Source organism: Eublepharis macularius, chromosome 4 (assembly GCF_028583425.1).
Source record: "Eublepharis macularius isolate TG4126 chromosome 4, MPM_Emac_v1.0, whole genome shotgun sequence".
NCBI lineage: Eukaryota > Metazoa > Chordata > Lepidosauria > Squamata > Eublepharidae > Eublepharis > Eublepharis macularius.
The window spans coordinates 24,963,829-24,990,352 of NC_072793.1; the positions used below are offsets into that span (position 1 = coordinate 24,963,829).

General features: G+C 44.2%; 1 protein-coding gene across 1 annotated transcript in view; it reads right to left on the reverse strand.

The window, feature by feature from the left end:
* The window catches only part of RNF213 (ring finger protein 213), a 135,061-nt gene that overhangs the window by 28,693 nt on the left and 79,844 nt on the right, over positions 1-26,524 (reverse strand). Inside the window, exons 32-45 of the mRNA XM_054975559.1 lie at positions 25,044-25,178; positions 24,755-24,831; positions 23,794-23,941; positions 23,152-23,287; positions 22,151-22,342; positions 21,544-21,683; positions 19,105-19,259; positions 18,552-18,770; positions 16,118-16,299; positions 14,651-14,771; positions 12,703-12,803; positions 11,986-12,165; positions 11,294-11,463; positions 11,101-11,203 (exon numbers count right to left, since the gene is read on the reverse strand). Coding sequence (XP_054831534.1) covers positions 11,101-11,203; positions 11,294-11,463; positions 11,986-12,165; positions 12,703-12,803; positions 14,651-14,771; positions 16,118-16,299; positions 18,552-18,770; positions 19,105-19,259; positions 21,544-21,683; positions 22,151-22,342; positions 23,152-23,287; positions 23,794-23,941; positions 24,755-24,831; positions 25,044-25,178 — 2,059 coding nt within the window. The remainder of the gene's footprint in view (positions 1-11,100; positions 11,204-11,293; positions 11,464-11,985; positions 12,166-12,702; positions 12,804-14,650; positions 14,772-16,117; positions 16,300-18,551; positions 18,771-19,104; positions 19,260-21,543; positions 21,684-22,150; positions 22,343-23,151; positions 23,288-23,793; positions 23,942-24,754; positions 24,832-25,043; positions 25,179-26,524) is intronic.

Genomic DNA, 26,524 nt, shown 5'->3' on the forward strand with positions numbered 1-26,524 from the left:
GTTTCTGTATGAAGACCTAGACGAACAACAGTTACAGGTAAGTGCAACACTGTTTTCATTGTTGGTCTTCAGTGCAGTCCCACATTGGGAGAATAGTGAGCTACTCACCAACGGAGGAGGGTGTGAGAAGATTAGGTGAACAGTGAATGAAGAACGGCTGTTCCCACTGCTGCATCTCTTCTGGCATTGACATCCACAGAGTAATGGCATATAAAACGTGTCTGTTGATGACCAGGTGGCTGCTTGACAAATGTTCTGTAGAGACATGCCCCAGACGAAAGCTGCAGAAGACAACTGTGGACTGGTGGAGTGTGCTCTGGCTGTGAAGTAGCATCACCTGATGGTAGCTACGATCCACCTCGATAAAGACTGGAGGCCCTTGTGTGGACCTGAGTGGCATATGAATAAGGCCCTGAACTTCCTAAAGGCTCTCGTTCTGTTAATATAGTATAATAAAGCCCTCTTTACATCTGACTTATGTAATGCTCTTTCTGAATCTGAAGTGGGGTTCGGAAAAAGAACTGGTAAGATTACCTTTTGGTGCAAGTGAAATTTAGATACCACCTTAGGAAGGAATTCTAAACGTGGATACCAAATCACCTTCTCTTCAAAAAATTGAAGGAAAGCTGGGTCCGTTCTTAAGGCCACGAGCTCCCCTACTCTCCTGAGGAATGTGACGGCCACCAGGAGGGCTATCTTCCAAGAAAGTAAATTAAGGTCACAACTAACCAAGGGTTCAAATGGGGGTAGCATAAGTTGCCCCAGTACAAGAGAAAGACTCCACTGGGGGAGCGGATGGGCTCTAGGAGGGAAGGTGTTAAGGGCACCCTTCAGAAATTGCTTGGAGGCCTGATGTGAGAATACCGTTCTGCCATCTATTGGTTCATGGAACACTGAGATGGCAGCGAGGTGAACCTTGATGGAGGAAATGGACAGTCCTGACTTAAGGAGCATTACCAGATAGTCCAGGACAACTGACAATGGACATGAAAAGGGAGAATATGCCGTTTCAGAGACCCAAGCCAAAAACCAAACCCTTATGACCGTATGATGATCTAATAGATGCCTTACAAGCATTCAGGAAGATCTGCGTAACGTCTCTAGAGAAATTAGCAGTTACGGGAGTATGTGCCACAGCGTGTGCTTGAGGATGGTCACATCGTGGTGGAGGACCGGACCTCTGTGGAGCAGGTCCGGGGCCTCTTGAAGAGGTATGTGGGAGCCCTTCGACATCTGCCAGAGGGTTGGGAACCAATCTCTGCGTGGCCAGAAGGGGGTAATTAAAATGCAATGCGTTTTGAAGTGTTTGAGCCTGCTTAGCACACTGGGTAGCAAGGGGATGGGGGAACATGTGTAGAAACTACCTAAGGGATCTGAAAAGCATCCCCTATGGAGTGAGGATCTCAACCCTCCAGGGAGCAGAACACCTGGGCCGTCATGTTGCTTGATGTTGCAAACAGATCTACATCTGGAGTTCCCCAGATCTGGAAGACAGGGAGGAGGTAAACTGGAGTGATTGCCCACTCGTAGTGAGGCTTGAATACTCTGCTTAAGGTGTCTGCTCTGCTGTTTGCGTCGCCTGCAATGTAAACTGCTTGAGGAGAGATGTTGTGTTGGATGGCCCAGTACCACAACTCTGACGCTTCTGAGCAGAGGGTCAGGGACGCAGTTCCCCCTTGTCTGTTCAAATAAGAGAGGGCGGTTGTGTTGTCTGTGTTGACCTGGACCCTCCTGTCCCATAGTAGACCTGCAAAGGAGATAAGGGCATGACGAATGGCTCGCAGCTCTAATACGTTTATGTGCATGTCCTTTTCTGAGTCTCACCATTCCCCCTGGGAGGAGAGGTTCCCACAGTGTGCCCCCCAACCCTGGAAGGAAGCATCAGTTGTAACAGTAATGTCTGGTAATTGAGTAACCAGTAGGGTCTTTAGAATGTTCCTGTCATCCATCCACCAATCCAAGGATCTCATAATAAATCTGGGGACAGATAGCTTCTTCTGCTGGGAATCTCTAACTGGGTCGAAGTGTCTGATAAACCAATTTTGCAGCAGTCTCATGAAGAGATGAGTAAAAGGTGTAACCCCTGTGGTAGATGTCATGAGACCCAGGAGTTTTTGGATCAGTACCGCTGATTGAAAATGGTTCCTCTTGCAACTGGCAATGATGGCTTGTAGTGATCTTGCTGTATCCATGGGGAGGAAAGCTTTTCCCGCTATAGAGTCTAGTCTGGCTCCAGTAAACTGAATGTTCTGTGCTGGAGACAGAGATGACTTCTTCCAGTTAATAACAAGTCCTAAACTTGATACAGTTTGGACAGTCATATCAATATGCTCTAAAAGTAGGTGCCTGGATTGGGCTACCAAGAGCCAATCATCTAAATATGGGTATATTGAACATCCCTTAGACCTGAGGTAGGCCACCACTGCCGCCATGCACTTTGTGAAGACACAAGGTGCAGAGGATAAGCCAAAAGGGAGGACCGTGCATTGAAAAATCTCTCCTTGGAAGGGGAATCTAAGGTACTTCCTATGTTCTTTGGAAATTGCGATGTGAAAGTAAGCATCTTTTAGATCGAGAACTGTGAACCAATTACTTGGTTCCAAATACTGCAATACACTGGAGAGAGTTAACATTTTGAACTTTTCAACTTTAATAAACAAATTTAAATTGCAGAGATCCAATATGGGACAGAGTCTCCCATCTTTCTTTTCCACAATAAAGTATATTGAATAGAAACCCAACAGGGAATCATCGTATGATATTCTTTGGATGGCCCCTTTAACCAGCAACTCTTGAATGGGGGCAAGAACCTCAACTGAACATGAGGAGGAAGGGATAACTGTGGCAGTTCCGAGAAATGCAAACGATAACCATGCCTAACAATAGCCAGAACCCAGGAGTCCAATGTAACAGAGGTCCAGGTCTCATAAAATGGAGCCAATCTATCCACAAAAAGAGGGGTATGCAGTTGGTGGTTGGTTGGCAGTTAGTCAGAAAAGGGGCTTGGGCCCCTGCATGGATTTTGGGGATTGGGGCTGTTGTTGTCTTGCCCTGGGTTTAGATGACCTCTTCGAGCTCATCCTGGAGTAGTTCTGGTAGCCTCTCTGTTGGAAGAGATACTTGGAATGTTGCTGATATTGAGAGCATTGGTGGTAACGATACCTCGGGGAATGTTGCTGTTGTTGGGGAGTGATTACTCCCAGATGGCGGGCCATCTGTTGGTTTTCCTTCATTTGTTGCAGGAAATCGTCCGTACGTTCTGAAAATAAGGAATAACCCTCAAAGGGGAAATCTTCAATCTTATTGCACTTTTCCTGTGTAAGGGCAGTAGAGCGGAGCCATGAATGCTTCCTGAAGACAATCGCAGACGCCATGGTTCTTGCAGCACAGTCAGCGGAACGTTCTGCATCTGACATCTGCTGTTTCGCCAGCCTCGTAGCCCCGCTGTGAAGAGCTCTAATAAGTGATCTCCTATCTTCAGGCATGTCCTGAGTGTGATTGGACCGCAAAAATAAGTTGTAGGAGCCCATTATGGTGTGATAGTTGGCAATTCTGAATTTCAGTGCAGCTGAAGAGTAAATCGTCCTCCCTAATGCATCCAATTTCCGTTCCTCTTTATCCACTAGTGAGGAGTGGGATGCATAACAATGCCTCGATTGGACTTCCTCCGTCACTATGGAGGAGGGTCATGGGTAAAGGCGCAGTCCTTCTGTTGTAGTTTGTAGTTGTTTTCAATTTTCCTGGATGTAGCAGAAGAGGCTGGTTTCTCCCACATGCTGTGAGCAATGTCCAAAAGATCCTCAACAGTTGAGAAGGCAATGGAGGCAGGTGCGGTGCTGTAAAGTGCCTGGAGAATCTTGCTCTTAGGTTTTGGTGTCTCCAACCCAATGTCGAGATCCAGGACCTTGACCATCCTGAGCATTTGCTCGGAGAATAAACGAGAGTCCTCTGTGGGCGAGGGAGTGGTGGTGTCCCCTATGGTTTCCTCTGCTGATGGGTCAGAAGCCAGTTCGGAGACAGCGTCAGATCGGGAACCCATATCCTTGCCTTCATTCGAGTCGGACTGAAACAACAGGTGAGCCTGGGATCCATTTGCTGAGGCAAGCGAAGATGTTAGGGCCGGGGCCGGCCTGGACGTTACCAGAGGATTTGGAACTGGTTCAGCAGGAGGTGGTAGTAAGAGGGGAGCAGATTGCAACCAAGTAACAAAGTCTTGCCAGTTTGGCGCTTGGTTAAAGGCCATATTCACTGGCCTTGGAACAGGTGTCAAAGCGGTAGGTACCAGTGAGAGCCAAATGGAGCCTTTCTGGAGCATTGGTTTTGAGCAATCAGTTGTCGGAACTGGCGGCACCATGGTCGGAGCCGATTCCGAGTCTGGTGAGAATTCAGGCTGGAAAACTGCGGTCGCAGCAAAATCTTCCTCCTCCCGCCGCAATAGTTGTGGGGTGTGTGGAGGCGAAGGTGTCAAAGGTGTCTGAAGGACCTCCTCCTCAATGATTAGAGAGGGAGTTGAGGTCGAAGAGTGGTGTCAGTGACAGTGTGACAGAGTCTATGTGGGTCTCTTAGGATGTTTAGATTTGGTCTTCGCCTTTTTTGCAGGTGGCTCCGAGGCTGCCCGTTGCGGGGAGAGGCGCTTCTTTGAATTCGACTTTGGTCTGGAGCTCTTAGTCGGAACCGAGGGGTCTCCAGTTGGCATGGTCTTCAGAACCGAGGAATGGTCCTGGTGCAGATCCAAGGTGCCTGCTTTCGAGGGGGTTGGTTCAGACCGCGCTTTTGGTTCCTGCTCAGCGGGGATTGATACAGCTGGCCTGTCAGAATCCATCAGGGACGTTTCCCAAAGAGCTGCTTTCAAATGAGCTGCTCGATCATGCCTTGCTTTAGGTGTAAAGCGTTGGCAGTGCTGGCCACATTGTGGCCCTCACCTAAACAGAGCAAACAAAGTTCGTGCTCGTCCAAGTGTGTCATCTTGGTGTCGCAGCGGGAGCATTTCTTGAACAGTGGCTTTTGAGACATCATCAAACAGACGAGAAGAGTTGAGAAAGGAGAAGAGAAAGTGAGAGAGCCAGACAGCGAACGGACCTTTGGACACTTACCGTAAAGGGTCCTTCCCTTGGAGGAAAGGAGAACATCTTGGGTGATTCCCACCATCCAATCAGGGAGGCAGGAACTAATTTTCTTCCTCTTCCTGTCTGGCGTGTGGGACACCCTCTCTTCAGTTCGGGTGACTCCACAAAGCAGTAACATTGAATTTATCATTCAAGCAACTATCAATACTGAGAGAAAAAACACCTGTTGTGTTAACAAGTACTGTGAATAAAACATAACCCAGAGGAGGTAGAAGAATGAGGCAGCAGGGTAAAGCAGGACCAAGACCTGGGGAGGGCAAGATGTCCTCCTTTCCTCAGAGAAGGACCCTTCACGGTTAAGTGTCCAAAAGTCCATTCTCCCTCTGAGGCAGAGGACAACTTGGGTGCTCCCGAAGCAGTTTCCAGTTTCTGGGTGGGATGTGATCTTCATCCACGGTCATGCACTGCAGTACTTTTCTACTACAGTCAGTGTCTGCTGAATCATATAGATTTGATTTGCAGCATCTTACCCAGGTCGAGACTGACAACCTTGTTGCTGCCTTGCAGACTTCTTCTACAGAAGTGTTCCTGTGTAAATGCTACTCTGGTAGTAGCACTCCTCAAAGAGTGAGCTGGTATTCCACAAGGAACCTCTACGAAGAGAGTTTTAGGAGTTTAGATAGTGCATGTTTTGCTATTGGCACCTACAGCTGCTGAAGGCATTTTCTTCCCCAAATTGAGGAGAGATATATTTAAGAACAGTAGGTCTGACTTTCTGATTTGCACTGTTCAGAGCAGATAGGCCTTGAGCGTCCTTTTGATGTCTAGGTTGTGTCAGAGCCTCTCCCTAGTCTACTTAGGGTACAGGTAGAAATATGGTAGCCTTATCTCTTGCAACCTATGGAATTTGGAATACACTTTTGGAAGACAGTATGAGGTATCACCTTACCATTGTGAAAGATACAGAGTTCAGGTCTAACTAATTCTTCTGGCAGACACGAACATAATGAGGAAGATGGTCTTCATTCTCAGAGCCTTCTCAGGGGAATGTCCTTGATCAGTTCACATGGATGTTTGGTCAGGGCTGTGTAAAATGTCCACCGAGTGAGGGCTTTCCAATAGGAGTTGTAAATTCTGAGCATGAACTGTTTTCTCAACGCTAGGAGAGTGTTGGCCACCTCTCAAGAACACCCCATCTTAGGAAGACGTTCTTTTCTATTTCCACACGGTTAAGCAGAGTAAGTCTAAATTAAAGGGCCAAATCGGTCCCTGCTGTAACTTGACCGGAGAGGTCAGTAGGATGAGACGTGGAGATATCACCATCTGCTGGAGGATGGAAAGGCATGGTCTGTTACTGGTAAGGGTGGTAATACATAGAGGAGGCCTAATGGCCACTACAATGTCAGGGCATCTACTTGTGGGTGGAACAAACCTCGTCATGTACCCCAGTAGTTGATGGCTGTGTTGAGACACACACAGGTCCATGAGGTGTTGCGAAGTGCGATGTTATCCACTGGATGAGATCTTTCTTAAGGGACGATTCCTCTGTTGGCCCCTCAGCCAGTCTGCCTGGACATTGGATATGCCTTTGATGTGTTCAGTTCTGATTGAGGCTAGATGACCTTCCTCCCAGGTAAGTATCCTTGCTGCCTCCTTGTGCCACCTTGAGGTCTTGGATCCCCCCCTGCTTGTTTATATATGTTTTGTCTGCTAACTTGCCCATACAGATTTCTGAACTGGAAGAGGGCCAGACAAATTTCTCACCTTTCTAAGGCATTGATAGGAAGACATGACTAACCTGTGATTCTTACATCTGTAAATACTTGTTCTCGAGGGGTCATGAATCTTTTGCTTTGCATTGGGTGGGTGACCTTGACTTATACTGGTTTTGATCTGAAGTGGTACCTGAATGGGAAGATCTGTCTCCTTCATGATCTGTTGTTAATGGGATCTGAGAAAGGTCTGAAGTGGTCTTGCCTATAGACGACCCCAAAGGTATTGCATTGTAGTTGGCCACTAGCAAACCCATCAGTTTTAGTAGTGTTGTGAGAAGTGATTTTGCACTCTGATGACAGTCTCAGCCAGCTGTTTGGTCTTCCTGACCTTTTCTTTGGTGAGGGATAGAAAAAGCCCTTTTGGTGACTGTGATCTAACCCAGGTGTTCAAGCCTGTAGGAACTGAATGGTGAATCGAGAGTTGTGGTGAAATTCTCTCTTGAGCTTGAACTGATCAGGAGATCATCTGGGTACAAGTGAACATGAATACCCATGTCTCTGAGACATATGATAGGACTGATCATGAGTTTTGTGAATACTCTTGGCATGGTGGACGGGCTGAAAGGGGATGGCTCAGAACTGCCAATTGATTTTTCCCCTACATAAAATCTTAAGTATTATTGATGGGCTGTCAGAATTGGTACATGGAGGTATGCTTCTGTGAGATCTGTAGATGTCATGTTTTCTTCTGATCGATTGGTCACTGCGACTGAGCGCAGTCTCCATTCAGAAGTGATGCAATTTGATAAACTTGTTCAAAAAACTTGAGGTCTAATAATGCCCTTCAGTCCCTATTCTTTTTAGGGACTGTGAAGACTTAGTAGGACCCCCCCCCCCTCCAATCCTCTTTCATTGTGGGGAACATGCTCCACTGCTTGAACGCTCAGAAGGTGTTGGATTACGTTTTGGGTTAAGATTTTGCGTAGGAGAGAGATGAAAGCTACCCACCAGAAAGTTTTTGTCAAATTGTATGGAATAGCCTTGTGAGACTATTTCTAAGGTCTGCCTGCGTGTCAACCCAGGCTTAATGGTAAAGAGTAGCTGGCCTCTCACAGGGACAGCTTGCGAGTCCTGTCTTAGAGATCTGGGTATTAAGATTGGATCTCTTTCCACATGTGGGGAACTGTCTGTTTGATCTTGGGACAAGGTAAGCGTTATCCCCACAATATAGCTGGGGAGCTGGGACTGAGAGGACTGGTTTACACAAGGCCATGTGGCAAGTTCATGGCAGCAGTGAGATTTGAACCCGCAGAGTACTGTATCACAGTTCAGTAACTTAACCACTATACTACAAGTGGGGTCTTGAAAGTACCCCCCTTATTAAAGGGCTGCCTAGATTAACCCCAGGATGGCCATTTGGAATCTTGTCTGGACCTTAGTAGAGTATGTTGTGAATAAAAAGGCTGAGGGCTAATGGGTCCCCTCTCAGATTGTTTGTTTTTGGCAACACATTCTTCTGTCCTAGGTCTCAGATCTTTCCCAGGGCATCCCCAAATAGCTTGTCTCTCTGAAAGGGGTAAGCCAGGATGATATTTTTAGAGTGTGAATCTGCTGGCTACGCTCTTAGCCAAGGATGCTGACTTGTTACTGCTGTCGAGACCATCATCCTAGAAGAAAAAGGTAAATGTATCCAGGATGGTGTCTATCTTGAAGGTATTGGCCCTTACATTTCTGTTTGCTCCTTCAATGGGGCCAGCTATTCTTGTACGGGAGGAGTTGGATCAGTTTCCAGATCCATACTCCTGACACTCTGCAGGCAATTGAGGCAATAGCCATGGCCACGGCCTCGTGAGCTCTTGTTAGCATGGCCTCTCTCTTTTTGTCTAAGTGGTCTCGGACTGATCCTTGCCCATCCTCTGACTGGAGCCCAGACAACTGAAGTGTAGCCACTGGAGTTTCGATTGCAGGTACCTGCAACAACTCATAGCAAAGAAAGGTAGTGAGTACAGCTGGGGGTTTTTTGGACCAAGTTCAGGGATTGTTAATTGGCTTATGGTTTAGACCACAAAGCCTTGAACCGTTTCCCCCAATTATTCTAGAAATGAGAGGACCTTTTCTGAGGAACCTTCGCTAGGGACTCTTGTTTCCATGGGTCGGATTTGGTATTCCCAGTCTAAGGTTGCTACTCCCCCAAGGGTAATTTCTACAGCCCTAAGGCTGAGAATGTCTTAGGGTAGTAAATACTGGTAGACCTCAGATTCAGACAGCTGGGCTGACTGTTCTGGTAGGGATATTTCCTCCTCCTCCACATCTGAAGGAATTCATCCTTGTCATTACAGACTCTATCTCAGAGCGATCCCCTTGCTCCGTGGGGATCCCTGACTGATAAACATTACAAACTGCCCTACTCTGATTCAGACCATCAGTCAGTGTTATCTCCTCAGACTGGCAGCAGTTCTCCAAGGTCTCAGGAAGAGGTTTTTCCCATCATCTACCTGATCTTTTTAACTGGAGTTAATGGGGAACAAACCTGGATCCTTTGCATACAAAGCAGAAGCTCTTCCACAGACCTACAGCCTCGCTCGTGGAGGAAGGAGAGAGAGGAGGTAGACACCACACCACTATTAACAGAGGTTTCAACCCGGCAGAGATTATATATTTCCTCCCTCCAGGTTAGTGTTAAGAAGTTAAAAGGTTCAAAGACACAGGCAAGTTTGTGCCCTTTATACATTACCCATCTGACAGGGAAAGTCCTGTTGTAAAGGCAGGGCTAGATCCAAAGGGGAAAAGCCTGCTGTAGAATCTCTGGCCAGGAGGTTGGCATGGGCACATTCACATGGCACCAGAGCTGAGGAGATTCCTAGCATCTTTACTGCGCCAAGGTGCTTCTGACTGGCAAAGTGACAGGATTTCCTCCCTCATAGTCAGTCTAATTGCTGACAGGAATTCTGGAGGTAACACACTTGGGGGAACATTTACATGGCCCTCCTGGGCTTGTCAGCTGGCGCTCTGGGTGACTGGATTATGTTTCTGCCATGTCTCTCCTGCTGGGAGATTGGCAAGCGCGTCTTTGAGATTAGGCGGGAAATCACTCATGGCGTTGATGTTTCCTGCCAAAATTGAACTCTGCCAGGTGGCGCTGTTCTCAGCTGGCTGGCTGAGGTGCGCTGTTTTAACAAGCTCCCTCTGTGGAAGATGGGGCTGTTTAGAGGCCTGTCTCTCTTCCGAGGCCATTTCCTCGCCAGGGAACTGCGCAGCCTGAGAGGCATGCTGGTGCTGGCTGGGCTTGTTCCTGCCGCCAGTAGGACGGCTCCGTGGGAATAGCCCATATTCTCCTCCATGAAGCTTTCCTCAGAGTCCGATGACACTCTAGAGTCCATATTGTCCTCTTCTTTTCTTTCTTTGGTAAGAGGAGTAAAAGAAGAGGAAATGGGAGGAGAAGGACTAAGGAGTAATGTAAAGTGGTTTGAGGAAGAAGAAAGGTAAATAAGAGATAAAGAGAAAAAAGGCAGCAGAGCTAGTCTGCTGAAGAACTGCTCTCCTTGGAAGCAAGAACAGAACTGTAGAGAGGGTGTCCCACACGCCAGACAGGAAGAAAATTAGTTCCTGCCTCCGTGATTGGATGGTGGGAATCACCCAAGATGACCTCCGCCTCAGAGGAAGAAGAACCTTTATTAGTGCCGGCAAGAAAGGAACTGAGGGAAGTGGGGATGCTCACCCAGCAGCACAGCATTTGGCGGGAAGTCTGTGCGCATGTGTACTGCTGTGGAGGGAGTGTCCTCTACTGCTTGAGAGCTTTAGAATCTTTCCGGCGGCTGGCTTGCACCTGCACAGTCCCAATGTGGGACTGCACTGAAGACCGACGACGAACAAAGCATTTCCTTCTACTGATATTAACCGTATGTTAAATAAAAATAAAATGACGCATCCTAACTGAAGGATGCAGTTAGAAAATAGGAGTGGAGGAAGAACTAGCAGAGTTTGAAAAATTACCCCCCCTTATTTACCCCCCCCCCCACCTTTTCAAGTGTGAAAACAGAGAGGGGAGGAGTTTCTACCTTTGAAAGATAGGAAGGAGAACAAGAGCACCGTATTCTGCTGCACAGAGGGCCTGATCAGGATTGTGCCCTCACAGCATTTTAAAATCCCCTCAGCATCCATGAGGCTGGACCCAGGGACACTGTCACGTCTAGTTTGTCCCAGAGGAAAAATACCAAGAGGAAAGCAATAACTGAATCCAGAGCCAGCATGAAGCGGCAACCTTTCAAGCAGGAGGATACGTTTACCCAGCTCACAGATCCTGCTCTGACAGTTCTCACCTGTATTTCAGAAGCAGCTTTAGCACCACAGAACGGATTACAGGCGTTTTATCTACTACATCATCAAAAGGGGACAGAGTTTTCGTATACAGACTTGGCTTTCCTGAACCAAGAAATACAACAGAACTCAGTTTAGAGAAAATGCAAGGTCAATGTATTTAGGGTAGGCCACTGAAAGGAGATGCAAGCATACCATTCTGGTCTCCTCTCAAGATCTCCTTATGAGCAAACAGCAGGTTCAGCAGCTCATGAATCACAGCTTTTTCAGGAGGCTCGTTGTCTTTGAAACACATCGTGGAAACCAGATCAATAAAAAAACTGTTGCAAAGCTTGCGAAATTCAGAGTATTTTTTGATGACAGCTCTGCAAGAAAAATGGGTGAGAAATTACTTAAAATAACTATGCTTATATATTGCTCTTCTAAACAGATTAGTGCCCCACTCAAGAGCAGTGAACAAGATCAGCGTATTATTATCCCCACAATACAGCTGGGTAGCTAAGGTTGAGAGGAGTGGTTTACCCAAGGCCACCTACTGAGCTCATGGTAGTAGTGGGATTTGAATCAGCAGAGTACTGATTCCCAGCCCAACCATTTAACCACTATGCTAAGTAACAGTCATACAGTCAATTGCAAATTTTGCATCAAATGAATAAGGAATAATTGACTAAAAAGGATATGTTTTACCCTCAGAAAGAAAGGACAAAGTCTCAAATCTACTGTGTTTTGTGCCATCAAGTCACTTCTGACTTACGGCGACCCTATTAATTAATGCCCTCCAAGACATGCTATTATTAACTACCTTGTTCAGGTCTTGCCAACTGAAGGCTGGGGCTTCAAAATTACGACGAGGGTTATAAACTAGTAGAACAGGGATAAAGATTTACCTGAGCTCTTCGGATACAATCAATACAGAGTCGTTTGGCAGGCTAACTAGGCAGAATGGACAGACCATCTCTATTGGTAGCCACCGTTGGATGCAACTCTGACAAAACACATGATCGCAAGGAAGGATGACTGGATCCGTAGGATCTCCCAAGCAAATTGGACATGGCTTCAAACCATACCTGTGGATCCAAGAGCCAAAGTCAATGCAAAATATGTATGTTTGGATTTAACAGGATGTTCATTGTTTGGTATATTTAGTTATGGAAATATTTAAGAATAGTATCCCTCCATTCCCCCACTCCTGAAAGTACAAACCATCCTAAAAACATTTTTTATAACTCCAAGAACCGGGAAATGTTTCTTCATTAATGGAATAGGAATTTTAGTTCCAGAATGAATTCTCTGCAATTAATCCAGCCCTGCGCTCTGCTTACAAAAGCAGGGAATTCCATGCTTGGGACTTTCAGGGGAAACAAACTGAAGAGTCTCAGGAGACTGAACAGGTGTGACCATGTCCATGATAAAAAAAGTTTTTAGAAAAATTAAAAAATGGATCTTATGGAAATATTCTTGTACTCATATCCTGTTTATCAGGACTCTGCGCTGTTTATAAACCAACATTCTTTACAACTTCACATACCACTACATTCAGGTTCCAACAAACTAAGGCATGTCCCCCAAAGTGGAAAGGCACTCATTTCAAAGAGGTTATTTACCTGCAACATGCTAAACTGACATCCTCCTTGCACTGGCATAGCATTTTCATCACTGCAGTGAATGTTTTATGCATTTTAATGTCAGACTCTCCCTGAAAACACTGAAAAAGAACAATCCTGTCACTCTCTAGACAAGGGAAAGGGCAACATCCTATAATATAACCATATAACCACAACTATAAGCTTTATTGAAAATGTAAGCTTCTCCAGATCTAATCATTTATTCAGACTGGGTTTCGCAAACTAGCTAGATTAACTTTTCTAACTTCACTCTGTTAACTGCTTTTAGTACAGGAATTTTTAAAGTTTTGTTCTGATTGTTTTATTGTTGATGACTAATTGACCTGAGACTATGGAGAAGCTTATGTACTTTTACAAGTAGCACAACCGTGGTTCCCCTTATGCGCTATAGCAGGTCTTTCAAGTCAAGCCAAATTAAACACCCACCAGTTAAAGCTTCAACCAATCTTAAAGATGGAATAACAGCAACCAAGCCACCATGCTGCCTCTACCACCTTCCAGAAGAACTGAGCAAGCGTCTCCATGCAGCACTTGCTCTCCTGTTACTTTGCCCTGTGCTTAGAAGCAAGGGGACAGCCTGGTGCTGCTACCGCCACTACTCACATCAAGGTGTTCTAGCCAGCAGTACTTCACTGTACCCGTTCTGTTGCTTGATCTTTTGGAAGGCAAAGGGTGAACAACCGCAGACGCTAGACTACTGTGCGAGCACTGAGTGAGAATTCAGGAGGTCAAGGATCTTTTCTCAATGGTTGGGAGAAGAGTTTGAAAATGTATACAGCTACCTTTAGTGACTATACAGTACTGGGGAGAAGCTCTGATGAACAAGTCTTCAGTAGTCAAAACTGCCCACCTTTGTTCCCACTGCCTGCCCCCACCTGTCTGAATCCCAGCTCTACAGGCCATCTTTTCTCAATTAGAGAAAAACACAGATTTAATCCATGCATAATCAATATCAAAGTCTATGGCTGGGTGCCTAGGAAAGGGAAGAGCCACCTATAGATGAGGTAGGACTTTCTACCTACCTATGGGGAGTGGGATCCCCCACTCCCCATAGGTACAGAGAAAATTTTTATTTTGTAAACTGAAAAGAAAAAAAAAAGCAAAGAGTATGCTAGAGGAGGCCTAGAATGTTAAGGGCACTTGAGCAACAGTGAGTGGAAGATCTGGAGTGGTTTCCCAGTGGTTTTATTGCTTCCATGATTTCTCAGGAACCCTCAATTTGCTTCTAATTGACTCCTGAGTACCATGATCAGAACATATACAGCACTTATTTTAAGGCTAGGTAAAGGTAAAGGTAGTCCGCTGTGCAAGCACCGAGTCATTACTGACCCATGTGGGGACGTCACATCACAATGTTTTCTTGGCAGCCTTTTTTTATGTAGTGGTTTGCCATTGCCTTCCCCAGTCATCTACACTTTACCCCCAGGAAACTGGGTTTTAATGCTAACAGAGCAGCAAATTTAAAATGTAGGAACAAGTCCCAAAGTGTGTGTGTGTGTGTGAGAGAGGTTTACTTTAATAAGTGTGTATAGAATTGCATTCCAGAAATGAATGATGCAAACAGATTTCCAACAGATGTAATTACTGATCTTTTAAATGTGAGGTATGGCAAGAAAAGCTTACTTAACAAGAACTGACTCTCTTTCAGGAGAGCAGATCAGTTCACTAGCTGAATTCAGTATTGCCCATTTTCTATAGGATTCAATAGATGTAAAGAACACTGCAATTTAAAAAAAATATTTTACATCCCAGGACAAAAAAAGAAAAAAAATATTAAACAGTAATAGTAACTGACAGTAATTCATAAACAAAAAAAATGTGAGTGCTGAAGATGGTGCTATAAATACTTCATTGATCTATTTGCACTGATACTAGAACAACAAAATATATTACTTTGATGTTTCTTATTAAACAATGGGATTCTTACTTTGCCAAGAAGTAAGGTGTACTTCTTTACCAGATCCTGCATCTCTGGAATCACTGTTTCTACTCCAAGTAGCACATGTTCTACAAAGAGGGACAATGAGAAAACCCGATTCCACTGGCTCCTGTGTCCAAGAGAAAACACAGCGAAAGCTTGATTTGAAAAAAGTGAGAAATACTTCCAGTACCAAATTTACAACCCCACAGAGTAATTGTTGAGGCAGAGGCACAGAGGCTATAAAGGCACCCCTTTCTGGTTATCAGGAAGAAAGTTGAAAAACAAGTTGACTATGAATCACCCCCACCAATGCAGTGCCATTCTGTGCCATAGAAATGCAGATGACCCTGGCCAGAAGGTAACAATGGGCAGCCATGGTGAGAGTGGACTTTCTGGCAGACAGGAAGTAAGTCTGTTGGGAATGGGGAAAACCAGAAAAATAGAGCTTTACAATTTACTAAGGCAGATGGTCATTTTATACACATTCTGGAGAAGGAAGGAGTCCATCTCAATTCAGTTCCCCAAATATTGAAATCAAACTACCCGTGAGACAAAATGAATACAACTTATGAAGAGCCTCTCTCTCATTAACATCACAGAGTCAAGTTTGCCGATTTGGAGAGAGGATACAAATTTACACATATTTTGATTTTTCCTTGCTCAGGCTTTTGTGCTTGCTTATGCAATGTGTGCTTTTAATTTACGTATTAAACTTCCTTTCGTTTTAATGTACATATTAAACTTCTTTTCCTTTACTCCTTAAGCTCTCACACAGAGTTCCCATAAGAGAGATTGGTTCCCTCTGTAGCAATTTGGGGAGAGAGATGCAGAAGTGGTGCTACACTATACTTGATCTTAGCAAAAAGGCCAGGAAGCGAGAAGAGGTGCTAAAATCTCTTAAGAGACTCACGGTGCAATTCTAAGTAGAGTTACTCAGTCTAAGCCCGTTGAAATCAAATGTAAATGTGAGAGGTTCCTGGGCACAGATTCTGAGGATGGACAAAACCCTGGGCAGACAAAAAAAATTGTCTGCTGGTGGTGGTCTACCCAGAGGGAAGTGGAGGAAGAAGGGCTTTGATGGGGACCAATGGCTGAAGACCCAGAGTGGCTGACTAACCTTCTCATTCTCTTGTGTTGCAAAAACAGGTACTGGCTACGCTTGTCAGTAGGAAGATGAATACCAGATTAACTGGACTGGGAAACCCAAGTAATTGCACAGCGACCGACTTCATGTATTACACAGTTCATAATTCCCTTCAGCTGGCGCATCTAATATGACCTCGAACTTCTAATCTGGTATACAAAGTCCCCGATAAAAGCTCCCAGACCTGAGGAGCATACAACTGACCCAGACCCCCTGTAATTAAAGAGTGGGCTGGTTCTGCATAACCAGGGAAACACTGGTGCAGAACCACTCCCACCCCGCACAGCCATTCTGCACTCTGAAATCCTTACTTGGCTTCTGTGACCTACCTGGCTTGCTGGAGCAATGGGTCACATGGGCCAACATTGCTTTTTAAGTCGTTTGCTGTGCACACAAATTCAATTGGCATTTGAAGAGTCTTCACCTTCTGCAGCCATATCTGTGGCTTGCATTTCAACAGTTTTCCTTCCAACATTTCAGTGCAGGCCACGGCAGCTAGCACATCCAGTACCTAGGAAGGCGTGCACAAAGATTTACTACTAACGCCATTGTTTTACTTATTGACAATAAGAGATCTATATCATACTATGGTTAAGACTGAAAATCAGATTAAAGATATTCCACTTTATTTCCCATTTTCTTGGATTTTGAAGCCCTCACCTCTGAATGCAAAGGATCATAATCTCAACATGTACTTGGACTATTCTTTTTCCTAATTCCAGAAGCAGACTGTGACTCCTATCAGTCTTAACAATCAGAACTGGCTCCTTTTTATCATGCCACTTTGTGTTTTCTCTTCTCTTAACGGAACAGCAACACAATCCTTCAGCAACCCTTTAAGATCTACTTTTCTCCCTTGTATGTTACTTATCCCTGCCCTTGTTGAGTTCCATCTTACTGTTTGCAGCCAAACATGTGCTTTTAGCAAAGAATTCATTACAACTCGGGGGCTTCCTCCTCAGAGCATGCCATCACTCAAACGAAGCAGGCTTGACCTGTCACCAGCTGCTTGGGGAACTGGTGAGCCTCTGAGCATGTACAGAGTGCTAGCAAGCAACTGTGCAGAAGGCCTGTGAGTGAGCACACATTGGCACAGTTTAACTTAACCAAAGAAAGGTCTTTATTGGAGTATACAGGATATAAAAATATAAAGAACACACCGTGCACAGGAAGTTGCCTTGCAGCTAAGTAAAAGTACAGAAAGAATAGAAAGTTGCCAATGTCTACCATGTTGAGAATTTCCAAATTGTACCTGAGACACCCCTTGCGGGGATAGGTATTCCATGCAAGCCCATCCCTTTGGACCCTACATTCTCCATTCCCTTCTGAATACACACACACACAAGACTGCAAGCCTCTTTATATTCTCCTCTTCCATGGCTAAGCCGCCCCTTGGCCATGTAGGCCATATGACGGTATCAAAAGGTTAAAGCAACATATATTTATCAGTCCCAAGGATGTCAGTTACACTAACATCTCATGGAGAGGTGTCAGGTTGAGCAAATGGTATTTTAATTACCCTGCTCCATCTCCTCCCTGCACCCCTTTCCTGCGCTGCATTTGAAAAGATGAATCACAGGCCAGTTTGATATTAAAAAAGACTATATCCCGATCCATGACAGTTCTCTCTTTCTGTGTTTGCAATGCTTCCTGGGTGTGTTGCAAATTCCAGCGATGTTTGTCTGTTGCAGCAAAAACAAAAAGCAGACTCCGGGCACCTTGAAGAGGAACAGATTTAAGAGAAGCTTTCGTGAGCTAGAGCCCACTCCATCAGGCGCATCATTCAGCAAACATGGAGGGGTAGGGTCGGGTCTTGGCTCAGTAGTGTAGCATCTGCTTCGCAAGCAGGTCTTAGATCCAATCCCTGGCATCTCCGCCTAAAGAATCCGGTACTAAGTGATGTGAAAGGCGCCTGGAGGGCCACTGACACTCTCAGTACACAGTGCTGACTCAGACAGCTTCGTGTGTTCAGGAACGCCTCTTGCATTTCACGGCGTTTGAACTTCTCGTTTTGCTCTGTACAGTCCACTAACTGAAGCGTCACTTCCTACATCTAACCTATGCAAGCTTATGTTTCAAATATATGTTCACCTTTCACGAGCCATATTACTTCTTGTTGCTCCCACCTTTATTATTCCAAGTATAATTTCCACACTTATTAGAATTATGGCATATGCTCAATAGGTATGCATCAAGAGATTTACATGTTTGCTGTGTCAGCAGTGCAAGTGATCTGGTACACAAGAACGAGGGAAGTTCTCTGTATTTTTCAACAGGGCAGCAAGAAAGGCAAATGGCTCTGTGACTGCAGCAGGTTGGTTAAGAAACTCAAACCTGAGAGAGCATGTTCTGGTCTCCCCTCCCCACAGCAATGACAAAAAGAGAAGAGGGCTGAACTGCTGCTTACATTCTGTTGCCCTTCCATTTGTTCCTAAGGGTTTGACCCACTCCTCCATGCCAGTGGTGCTAAAGGCAATGGGCATTTCATATATATCTGCTGCCTCTGAAACCTGCACTGTTCACAACATGCAGTGCTATTGTGATGGGTCTCCAAAAGGTTTAGAAACGGGGCCTCTTTCAAAAAGGTTGAGAACCACGACCATAAGAAGTGCAGCTGACACCTACTTTATTACCTTATATTACCTCTTGAAAGGATTAGCACTTCCCCAAATACTTAAGATTATGCAAAGTAGAACCATTAGCAGAGGATAATGCAATCTGTAGTAGGACTAAATGTTATAGTACACCAAGAATACACAGTACCATTTGTTGATGTGAGATGTAGCCTCCTCGCCTTGCATGGACACTTAGAGCATTGACGACATCAGGGTACACAGCAAGAATCCTAGAGAAGTTGTGCAGTCGACTCTTAAACTGATAGTAACCGATGTGGATCCACGGGAGGGGCAGCACATTCTGTTCTGCGCTGGAAGAGGCTGCCTTCGTTTCTTCAATGCATGATAAGAGAGCCATTTGAAGAAACTGGAAATTTAAACACAAGGCTAATTTGTTTTAACAATCACATGCCCAACTGTAAAACTGTTAACTTTTTAAAGAGGCTTTAAAATGTAATTTAAAAAATGAGCTATACCTGATAGGAATCGTAGTGCTGCAAGTTGTAATATCTACACCCTCTTACGTAGGCAAGGCTTTTTAGGATAAAATGTTTTTGACTGGTAAACAACAACATTGGTGAAAGTTACCTACAAGCCATAACCCCGATGAAGCTTGTGTTCTGGTCAGCTGCTACAACACTCAACGCCTGAACTTTATAAATGACACATACGTTGCCCCAAGTAAACCTTACAATACTGACCTTTAATTCTGTTTGGTAAGATACACCTATTGTCAAGAGGATAAAGTCTCTGAGGTAACAGTGGAAAAGGGTGTCCCTCTCTTTTGCAGAAAGCCTAGTAAGATATTCCCCAAGTGGCGTCTTCTGAAAGATGTCAATAAATTTTTCTTTGTGGCCTGTAAAATGGGAGCATTTGGTTAGATAATAATTTCAGTTGCTACTGCATCCCTCGATCTAGCTATCCCCCACAACACTATATGCTGCTTCCTTGCTTAAAGTGGCTAGTCCAGACTCTGTGGTACTATGCCACGTTCTGGATTTAAATACTTAAGCAAGACAAAGAGAGAGTCAGCAGATACAGGCAAAAATCTCTGCATTTTAGTTCAATGAACAAATGGCAAGCAAGTAACAGCTATGTCCTGCGCTTCATGGAGAATTTGCAACACATGTTTTCTCAGGGCCTTTTGCCTCGTAACAAGTTGCTCCAGATTATCTTCTTATTAGCTTTTGGAATGTTACTGTTCATGCTGTATCCTTATTCACTTGAACACTATAGAGTGGAAGGCCAGTGAAACACACAATATGCTTTCGATGAGGCACGAGCAAAGGTCTCTCAGTGCAATAGGTAATGCTTAGTGGCATGTTTTCTCTTTTACTGTATTTATATGGAACGAGATTTAAACTAGATTTTAATGAAATAAAAGTGGTTTACATATTTATTTCTTCAGACAATTTCTATGCTGCCTCTCCAAGGAACCAATCCCAAACATACACAAAACATAATAAACAATGTAAAGCTCCATAAATTATTAATTAGAACCCAGCCAGAGCATAAAACCATAAAACACAGAGCCGCTCACACCGTTCTTAAACTAAAAGCAGACTATAAAAATAATAGTAAAAGATGAATCCTTAATTAAAAGCCTGAATGAAGTTAAACATTTCGACCCGGTGTCTGAGAAAGACACAAAATTTGAGCCAACTAACTGGGATAAAAGCAGGATTCAAATAATTTTAATAATTAAAAATAAAAAGCAGCATCAGAAAGGGATGGCACCTTTACTACTACTACTACTACTACTACTGCTACATCATCATCATCATCACCACCACCACCACCACCGCATTCAATTTATATTCCGCCCTTCAGGACAACTTAGAGCCCACTCAAGAGTGGTTTACAAAGTATGTTATTATTATCCCCACAACAATAATCACCGTGTGAGGTGGGTGGGGGTGAGAGAGCTCCGGGAAGCTGTAACTGACCCAAGGTCACCCAGCTGGCTTCAAGTAGAGGAGTGGGGAATAAAACCCGGCTCTCCAGATTAGAGTCCTGCGCTCTTAACCACTACACCAAACTGGCTTTCTCAGAACAGAACTCTCAGATCGATCTGATGTATACTAATGGTAGAAGGTAGGGGTGGGCAACAAAAAAAAAATCGAGAAATCCAAATCCAGTTTTCAAGGATCTCAAAAAATTCTGGTATTCCTGAAATATGGGAATGATTGTCTGACCAGTTTAAGACAAATCAGAGAATACTGGGTTTATTCAGTCATTTTTCCCTATGGAGAAAACTATCTAGGGGCTATTGGGAGGGGACATTTTTCAAGCAAACTCCACCCAAGTTTTAGAGAACCTCCCCATGACTGTCCTCTAAAGACCACCCAAGATTGAGAATGATTGGACTACAGGGTCCAATTTAATGGGCCGCTAAAGAAGGTGCCCCCAGCCACTCTTTCCTTTGTATCCTAAGGGGAAAACGTTTCCAAGTAGGACCTCAAGCAGAAACACACAAAGGTAAGACTGACAATAACCAAAGGCACACTCCCAAATGCAGCCTGAACCCAGAAAAAGCCCAACAGAACCAGTTCCCCCCACCAACCGTACTGCTCCCTGGAGAAGCTGCCCAGCCACTCTCCATTGTTTCTTGCGGGAGAAACATTTCCAAGCAGGCTCTCAGGCAGAATCTCACAGGGGCAAGGCTGCCACTGGCCAAAGGCACACTCCCAGATGAAAGAGGAAGCCCAACAGAACAAAACTGAAGGAAGGGAATGGAATCTCCCCAGAACTAAAGTGAACCAAGGGGACCAACATCAAACCAGAGAATCTAATCAAAACAGAGAATCCCATTCAAATCCAACTGAGACGAGAAGACCCAAAGTGAACCAAGGGGCCCAATATCAAACCAGAGAATCCTGTCATAACCGAAGTCCGCCCAAACCAAACTGAAGGGACACCGTTGCAACTTAGCCCAACTAAACTGGCGTCAAAGAAACTGGGCAGACAAGGAGAGGGGTCTGCATCCAGGTTCCCGGATCAAATCCCAGATTTCTATTATTATTATTTTTTGAGGAAATCCATATTTAGCCAGATCAGCAAAAATAGGACTTTTTTCTGTATCCTGGATCCAGGATTGCAGGGTTTCCCACACCTGGAATGCGGTCATCCTGCATTCTCACCTTTATCAACAGTGATGTGCCGAGCTTGAGACCAAAGGTCTTCTAAATAATCTTTTATCCTCCAGCTGAAGGGCATTTCGTTGACAGTAGACGTGGTTCCCTGAAAGTAACTCTGTACCAGAATTGTTTCAGTCTGGGAGCTAGAAAAGACATGGGAGAAAATACGCTCAGCAGTTTTGGTGTGTACATTACCAACAGGAAACTAGTTTTGTTTCAGAGATTTCAGTATGGAAAGTCACTTTGTTCAACCACCATCCAAGAGAAGAAATGGGAAAGATTAACAGTATGATCCCAAGAACACTTTCCTTTGTGTAAGCTTCACTGAGTAGACTAGAGTAGATCTGTTTAGGACTGCTCTCGTGATGGGCAGCAATACACCATGAGATTTAATTTTATCTCCAGTAGGACAGAAATAGTAGGCATTGGATCTTTCGTAAGACTGACCCACTCAGGAAAGGAGCAGCCAGTTTATCTGGGCTTATTACTTGCATACATTTGCCAGCTAAATCAGAAACTTGAACGATTCTCCTTCACGTAGACTTACAATTCCATTCACAATAAAAAAATGGACATTTCGCTATCACGATGGTCATTTTACATAACTCACCTGCCTTGACCAATAACATAAGGGATGTTCAGAAGCTTCAGATCATTGAAGATGAACATCCACACATCCTTCACACAATTTTCTATTGCTGGTTTGTCCAATAATTCCAGGTTAGCATCTCTGTCTATGACAGATACCATATAGGCCAGAAATGGTGTCACTACGTTCTGGACTCGCTTCCACAGGGTGTGCCTGTACAATCATCAATGTAAACAATGTGTTAAACACCACCAAGACTTTCAGGAGCATTCTTGCAGAAGAGATTACATATCAAAGGATAATATATAGAGAAAAAAAATCACCCAAGTCCTTCATTTCAACCCAAATTCTGTAGGACTTCCCCATTCATCAGTCACCTCATGTGGCAGCTGTCAAAAGGGGGCACTGTGCCTCTTCAGCAAGACATATTACCTCTAAAAAAATGTTCCAGGTGAAATAGACAAGTATCCTTTCAAACTGGCATACAGAGCTATTAATTCAAGAACGATGTTTCTATGCAACATTTTTGTTCTAATATCGCTCACCATTAGATTATTGTGCCAAAAAATGAAACTTTTCCAAATCGTAGCTGTATACAGGAGCAAAAGCCATCAGTGAGACGCAAAGACAAACAAAGAATTAAACAGGCATTCCTCCTCTGGGTGCCAAGAAGTGCATTAGGATGCACAAAGAACTTTTTACATGGTGACCTGCAGGGCTTTTTTTCTGGGAAAAGAGGTGGTGGAACTCAGTGGGTTGCCCTAGGAGAAAATGGTCACATGGCTGGTGGCCCCGCCCCCTGATTTCCAGACAGAGGGGAGTTTAGATTGCCCTCCGCGCCGCTCAGCAGAGGGCAATCTAAACTCCCCTCTGTCTGGAGATCAGGGGCGGGGCCACCAGCCACGTGACCATTTTCAAGAGGTTCCGGAACTCCGTTCCCCCGCGTTCCCCCTGAAAAAAAGCCCTGGCGACCTGTATTTTTAGATCTATCAAAGTGCAGTAATGTTAACTACTGCCTATACCTGAAAGTTCCTGCTTCCTGGAGGGCATTGAGGTTTGATGCCTCCCGCAGGACCCACTCTTTCATGGTGCAAGCATTTTCCTCTTGCTCCTTCAAAAGGCTTAAGAGACGATTCTTCGTTATCTTCAAGAAGGCAGCTGAAAAGCAACAGAAGTTTTCTAAATAAGTCTTCTTACAAGTTGGAGATCCATGAAGAATAAACAACTTGGAAATTCCCCGATTCAAATCTATCATCCCTACTATAAATTCACAAAAACTTGAGACGTTCAATTTCTCCTCCCCCTTTGATGCTCCACGTCTCTTGGACAGCCTCATGTGGACAGCTTTGGAGAATTTTCTGTTTTGTAAATATCATTTTGTAAATGTAAATGAGAGCCCCTCCCTACAATACAAAAGCCTTTTTGAATAATTCGGGTTTGCAGAAAGCTAGGAGAGTACAGGCTCTCCTCACCACCTCAGGCAGGCCATTCCACAGGGTAGGGGCCACCACAGAGAAAGCCCGTCTACGGGCTGCTGTTGATTTTGCCCATGTGCAAGGTGGCACCTGTAGGAGACCCTGTTCAGATGAGCGAAACTGCATCTGGAATGTTTGCAAGAATATACTTTCCATTTTACAGAACCAAGTGCTTTTAGTCATTCATACCTTTCAAAGGATCTGCCTCACACAGGAGACTAAGGAGGATTTCAATTCTTCTAGTGCTGCGGTTAGCACCTTCATTTTGGTCCCTTAGCATTCCTACAGCGCTTTGCACACAGGTCCTCAGAAGGATGGTAGTGTCTACGACTTGGGTCTACCCAGACACAGAAGGAGTGGGGAAGTATTAGCATCCTGAAATAGTACATCTAAGAACAGATTCACTATTCCTTCTCAGTTAAGGAGTATTTTATTTATTTAAAACAGTTAAATAAGTATAATAAAGCCCTTTTATCATAACCAAGCAGCGGCTTCCTTGTCGGACACCAGCAGAGGTGGCAATAAAGGTGGCAACGGTTGGGCAATGCCCTTGTAGCACTGGCAGCTAGCCTGAATATTTGCTTGGAGAAAAACAACAGCAAAGAGCTAGGGAAAGAACTGGTACAGCAAAGCTCCACTAAGCAAAACAATGATGTACTGTTGCTGCATATGGAAGAATAGAAATGGCAGCAAGGCCTTGCTAGAAGCACAAAGCTAGGTAGAATATGGAGACTGAAAGTGGCAAGGACTCTTTCGTGTCGCACCTGTACTGGATGCCAAGGTAGGGAGCCTGCTCTGTTCTACTGGATGCTATCAAAGGTAAGAGAGGTGCTTCATTATACATGTTAAAATTTCTAAATCTTTAAAATATGAATTGCCCCAAGATTGCTAATTGGTATTCTTATATTGTTAAGTGTGAGAGATTTCACAGGAAAAAATGGCACAGGCAGCTATTTCTACTGTGAATGCGTAGCCCTAGCAGTTTTATATCACAGGGAATTTTTTTTCTTTATGTATGAAAGAGAGCAAGAATAATCATGTCCTTGGAATTATTTAGTGATTTGTTACTAGCATCAGTAACAAAGGCACTGTATCTTTTCCAAGAATCAAACAGCGTAATAGAAGTAACACACACAAGATCTGAACGCACCACCTTTTTTTCTTGCTCAGGCGCTGCCGACACTTCCACCTCCATGTCATCTTCATCTTCTCTCTCCGCCATCACAACTGCAATACAGAATGTCTCAGAGGGATGAGATTTGCCTGCTTGTAACTTTGGAGAGTCTGAGAATTTTTACACTGTCAGAAAAAGCTGTTACACGCAGGTGCAAGACATGCAAACTCATGTGCATTTCTATGCTCATGCATGCATGCAAATGTACGTGCACACACACAACACAAACACACTTAGGTGGCTATCCAGCTACTGAAATTCTTACTTTCAGGAATTCCTGCAGGCTCTCGTATGTCATCCGAAAACAGCTGGCTGATGGTGACATTTCTCAAGGCAGTTACATCAGAGACCATATCCTTGGATCTTCTCAGATCATCAATGTGAACAGACTGCCACAGCCCTAATAAACAACAATATTAAAGGATTATAGTTTGTACTGCCAAGAAACCTTCTTAGTAAACGATTCTATCACAAGACAGATCAATATGAATCTAAATACTCAGGTGTTCTAACATCAATTTCTTTCATCCTCTCTCATTTCTCCAAGCCAGCAATTTTTATTCCAGAAGAGCTTCAATTATATTAAGTTACCTCAAGGGCTGATTTTGCACACGTTGGATAATGCACTTTCAGTGCTCTTTATCAATTGTTTGAGGTGGATTTTTTGTTCCACACGCGAAAAAATCCGTTCCAAATGATCTATAAAGAGGATTGGAAGTGCATTATCCAACGTGTGCAGAATCACTCTAGGTCTAAAACTACAAACGTTTTTTAAAAAAAACCCACAAAGTCCTGAGAATATGATTATAGGAACATGTGAGGCTTTAATGAATCACAGTAAGGCTCAGATTACATAAAACAACAAAGAGGGGGGCGGAGCAGGAAAGATGACAGTAGCTTCACTACCTACATACAACCTTTTTAAAAAAAACTTTGAGAATCCAAGGCTGCTAATTAGCATTATAAGCAAAATGGATGTCCATTCACCACTGTTTGCAGTGAAGACACTGATTGTAAGAGGCCACATTTACATAAGTTTAGAGAAGTTTACTGTACGTTTTCCTCATTACATTTTTCCAATAATTTACCGCACTACAAGGTACTTGCTATTTATTACATAGGGTTGGACCACACCTAATATTTACACAGACAGAAGGCAATATTTGCCCCTCCGGCCACAGACCTCCCTCATTCTATTTCTGGGGGACCTCTGTCCCCCAAGAGCAGCATTTACATAGTTAATTTGGGACTGCATAGGAGGGGAGAGGCGAGAAAGATGCTCCGCTAATGGAAATCTTTCCATCAGCAGTAACTACCAGCAGGATCCAAGCCCTAAGCTGCTACTTACTTTTTCTAGAGAGCTTTTTATTTCAAAGAACACACCGACGTAGAATGCAATCCTGCTTTCATTTTCTCTAATAATATTGCTATAATAAGTTTATTAGTATTTGAGACTACTTTGCTATCGGACCTTCACATAAGGAAGACTAGGAACCTTGCCTTACAAGCATAGCATTTTGAAAGTTATGCTTTCTTAACCACGATAACCATTTCAATAAAATAGTCAAGACATCCTGTGCACCATTTCCATTACTTAAGAGTTTAACGACAAGAAATGCTCATAGCTCCACGAACAGAGCTCCCAGCATTTTTGCCCTTTCGAATAAATCAAGGAAGTGGGAGATGCAATTAAGATCAGCGTGACCTGCTGACAGCTTCTCCCCAACACACAGTATTTCTGCCCTG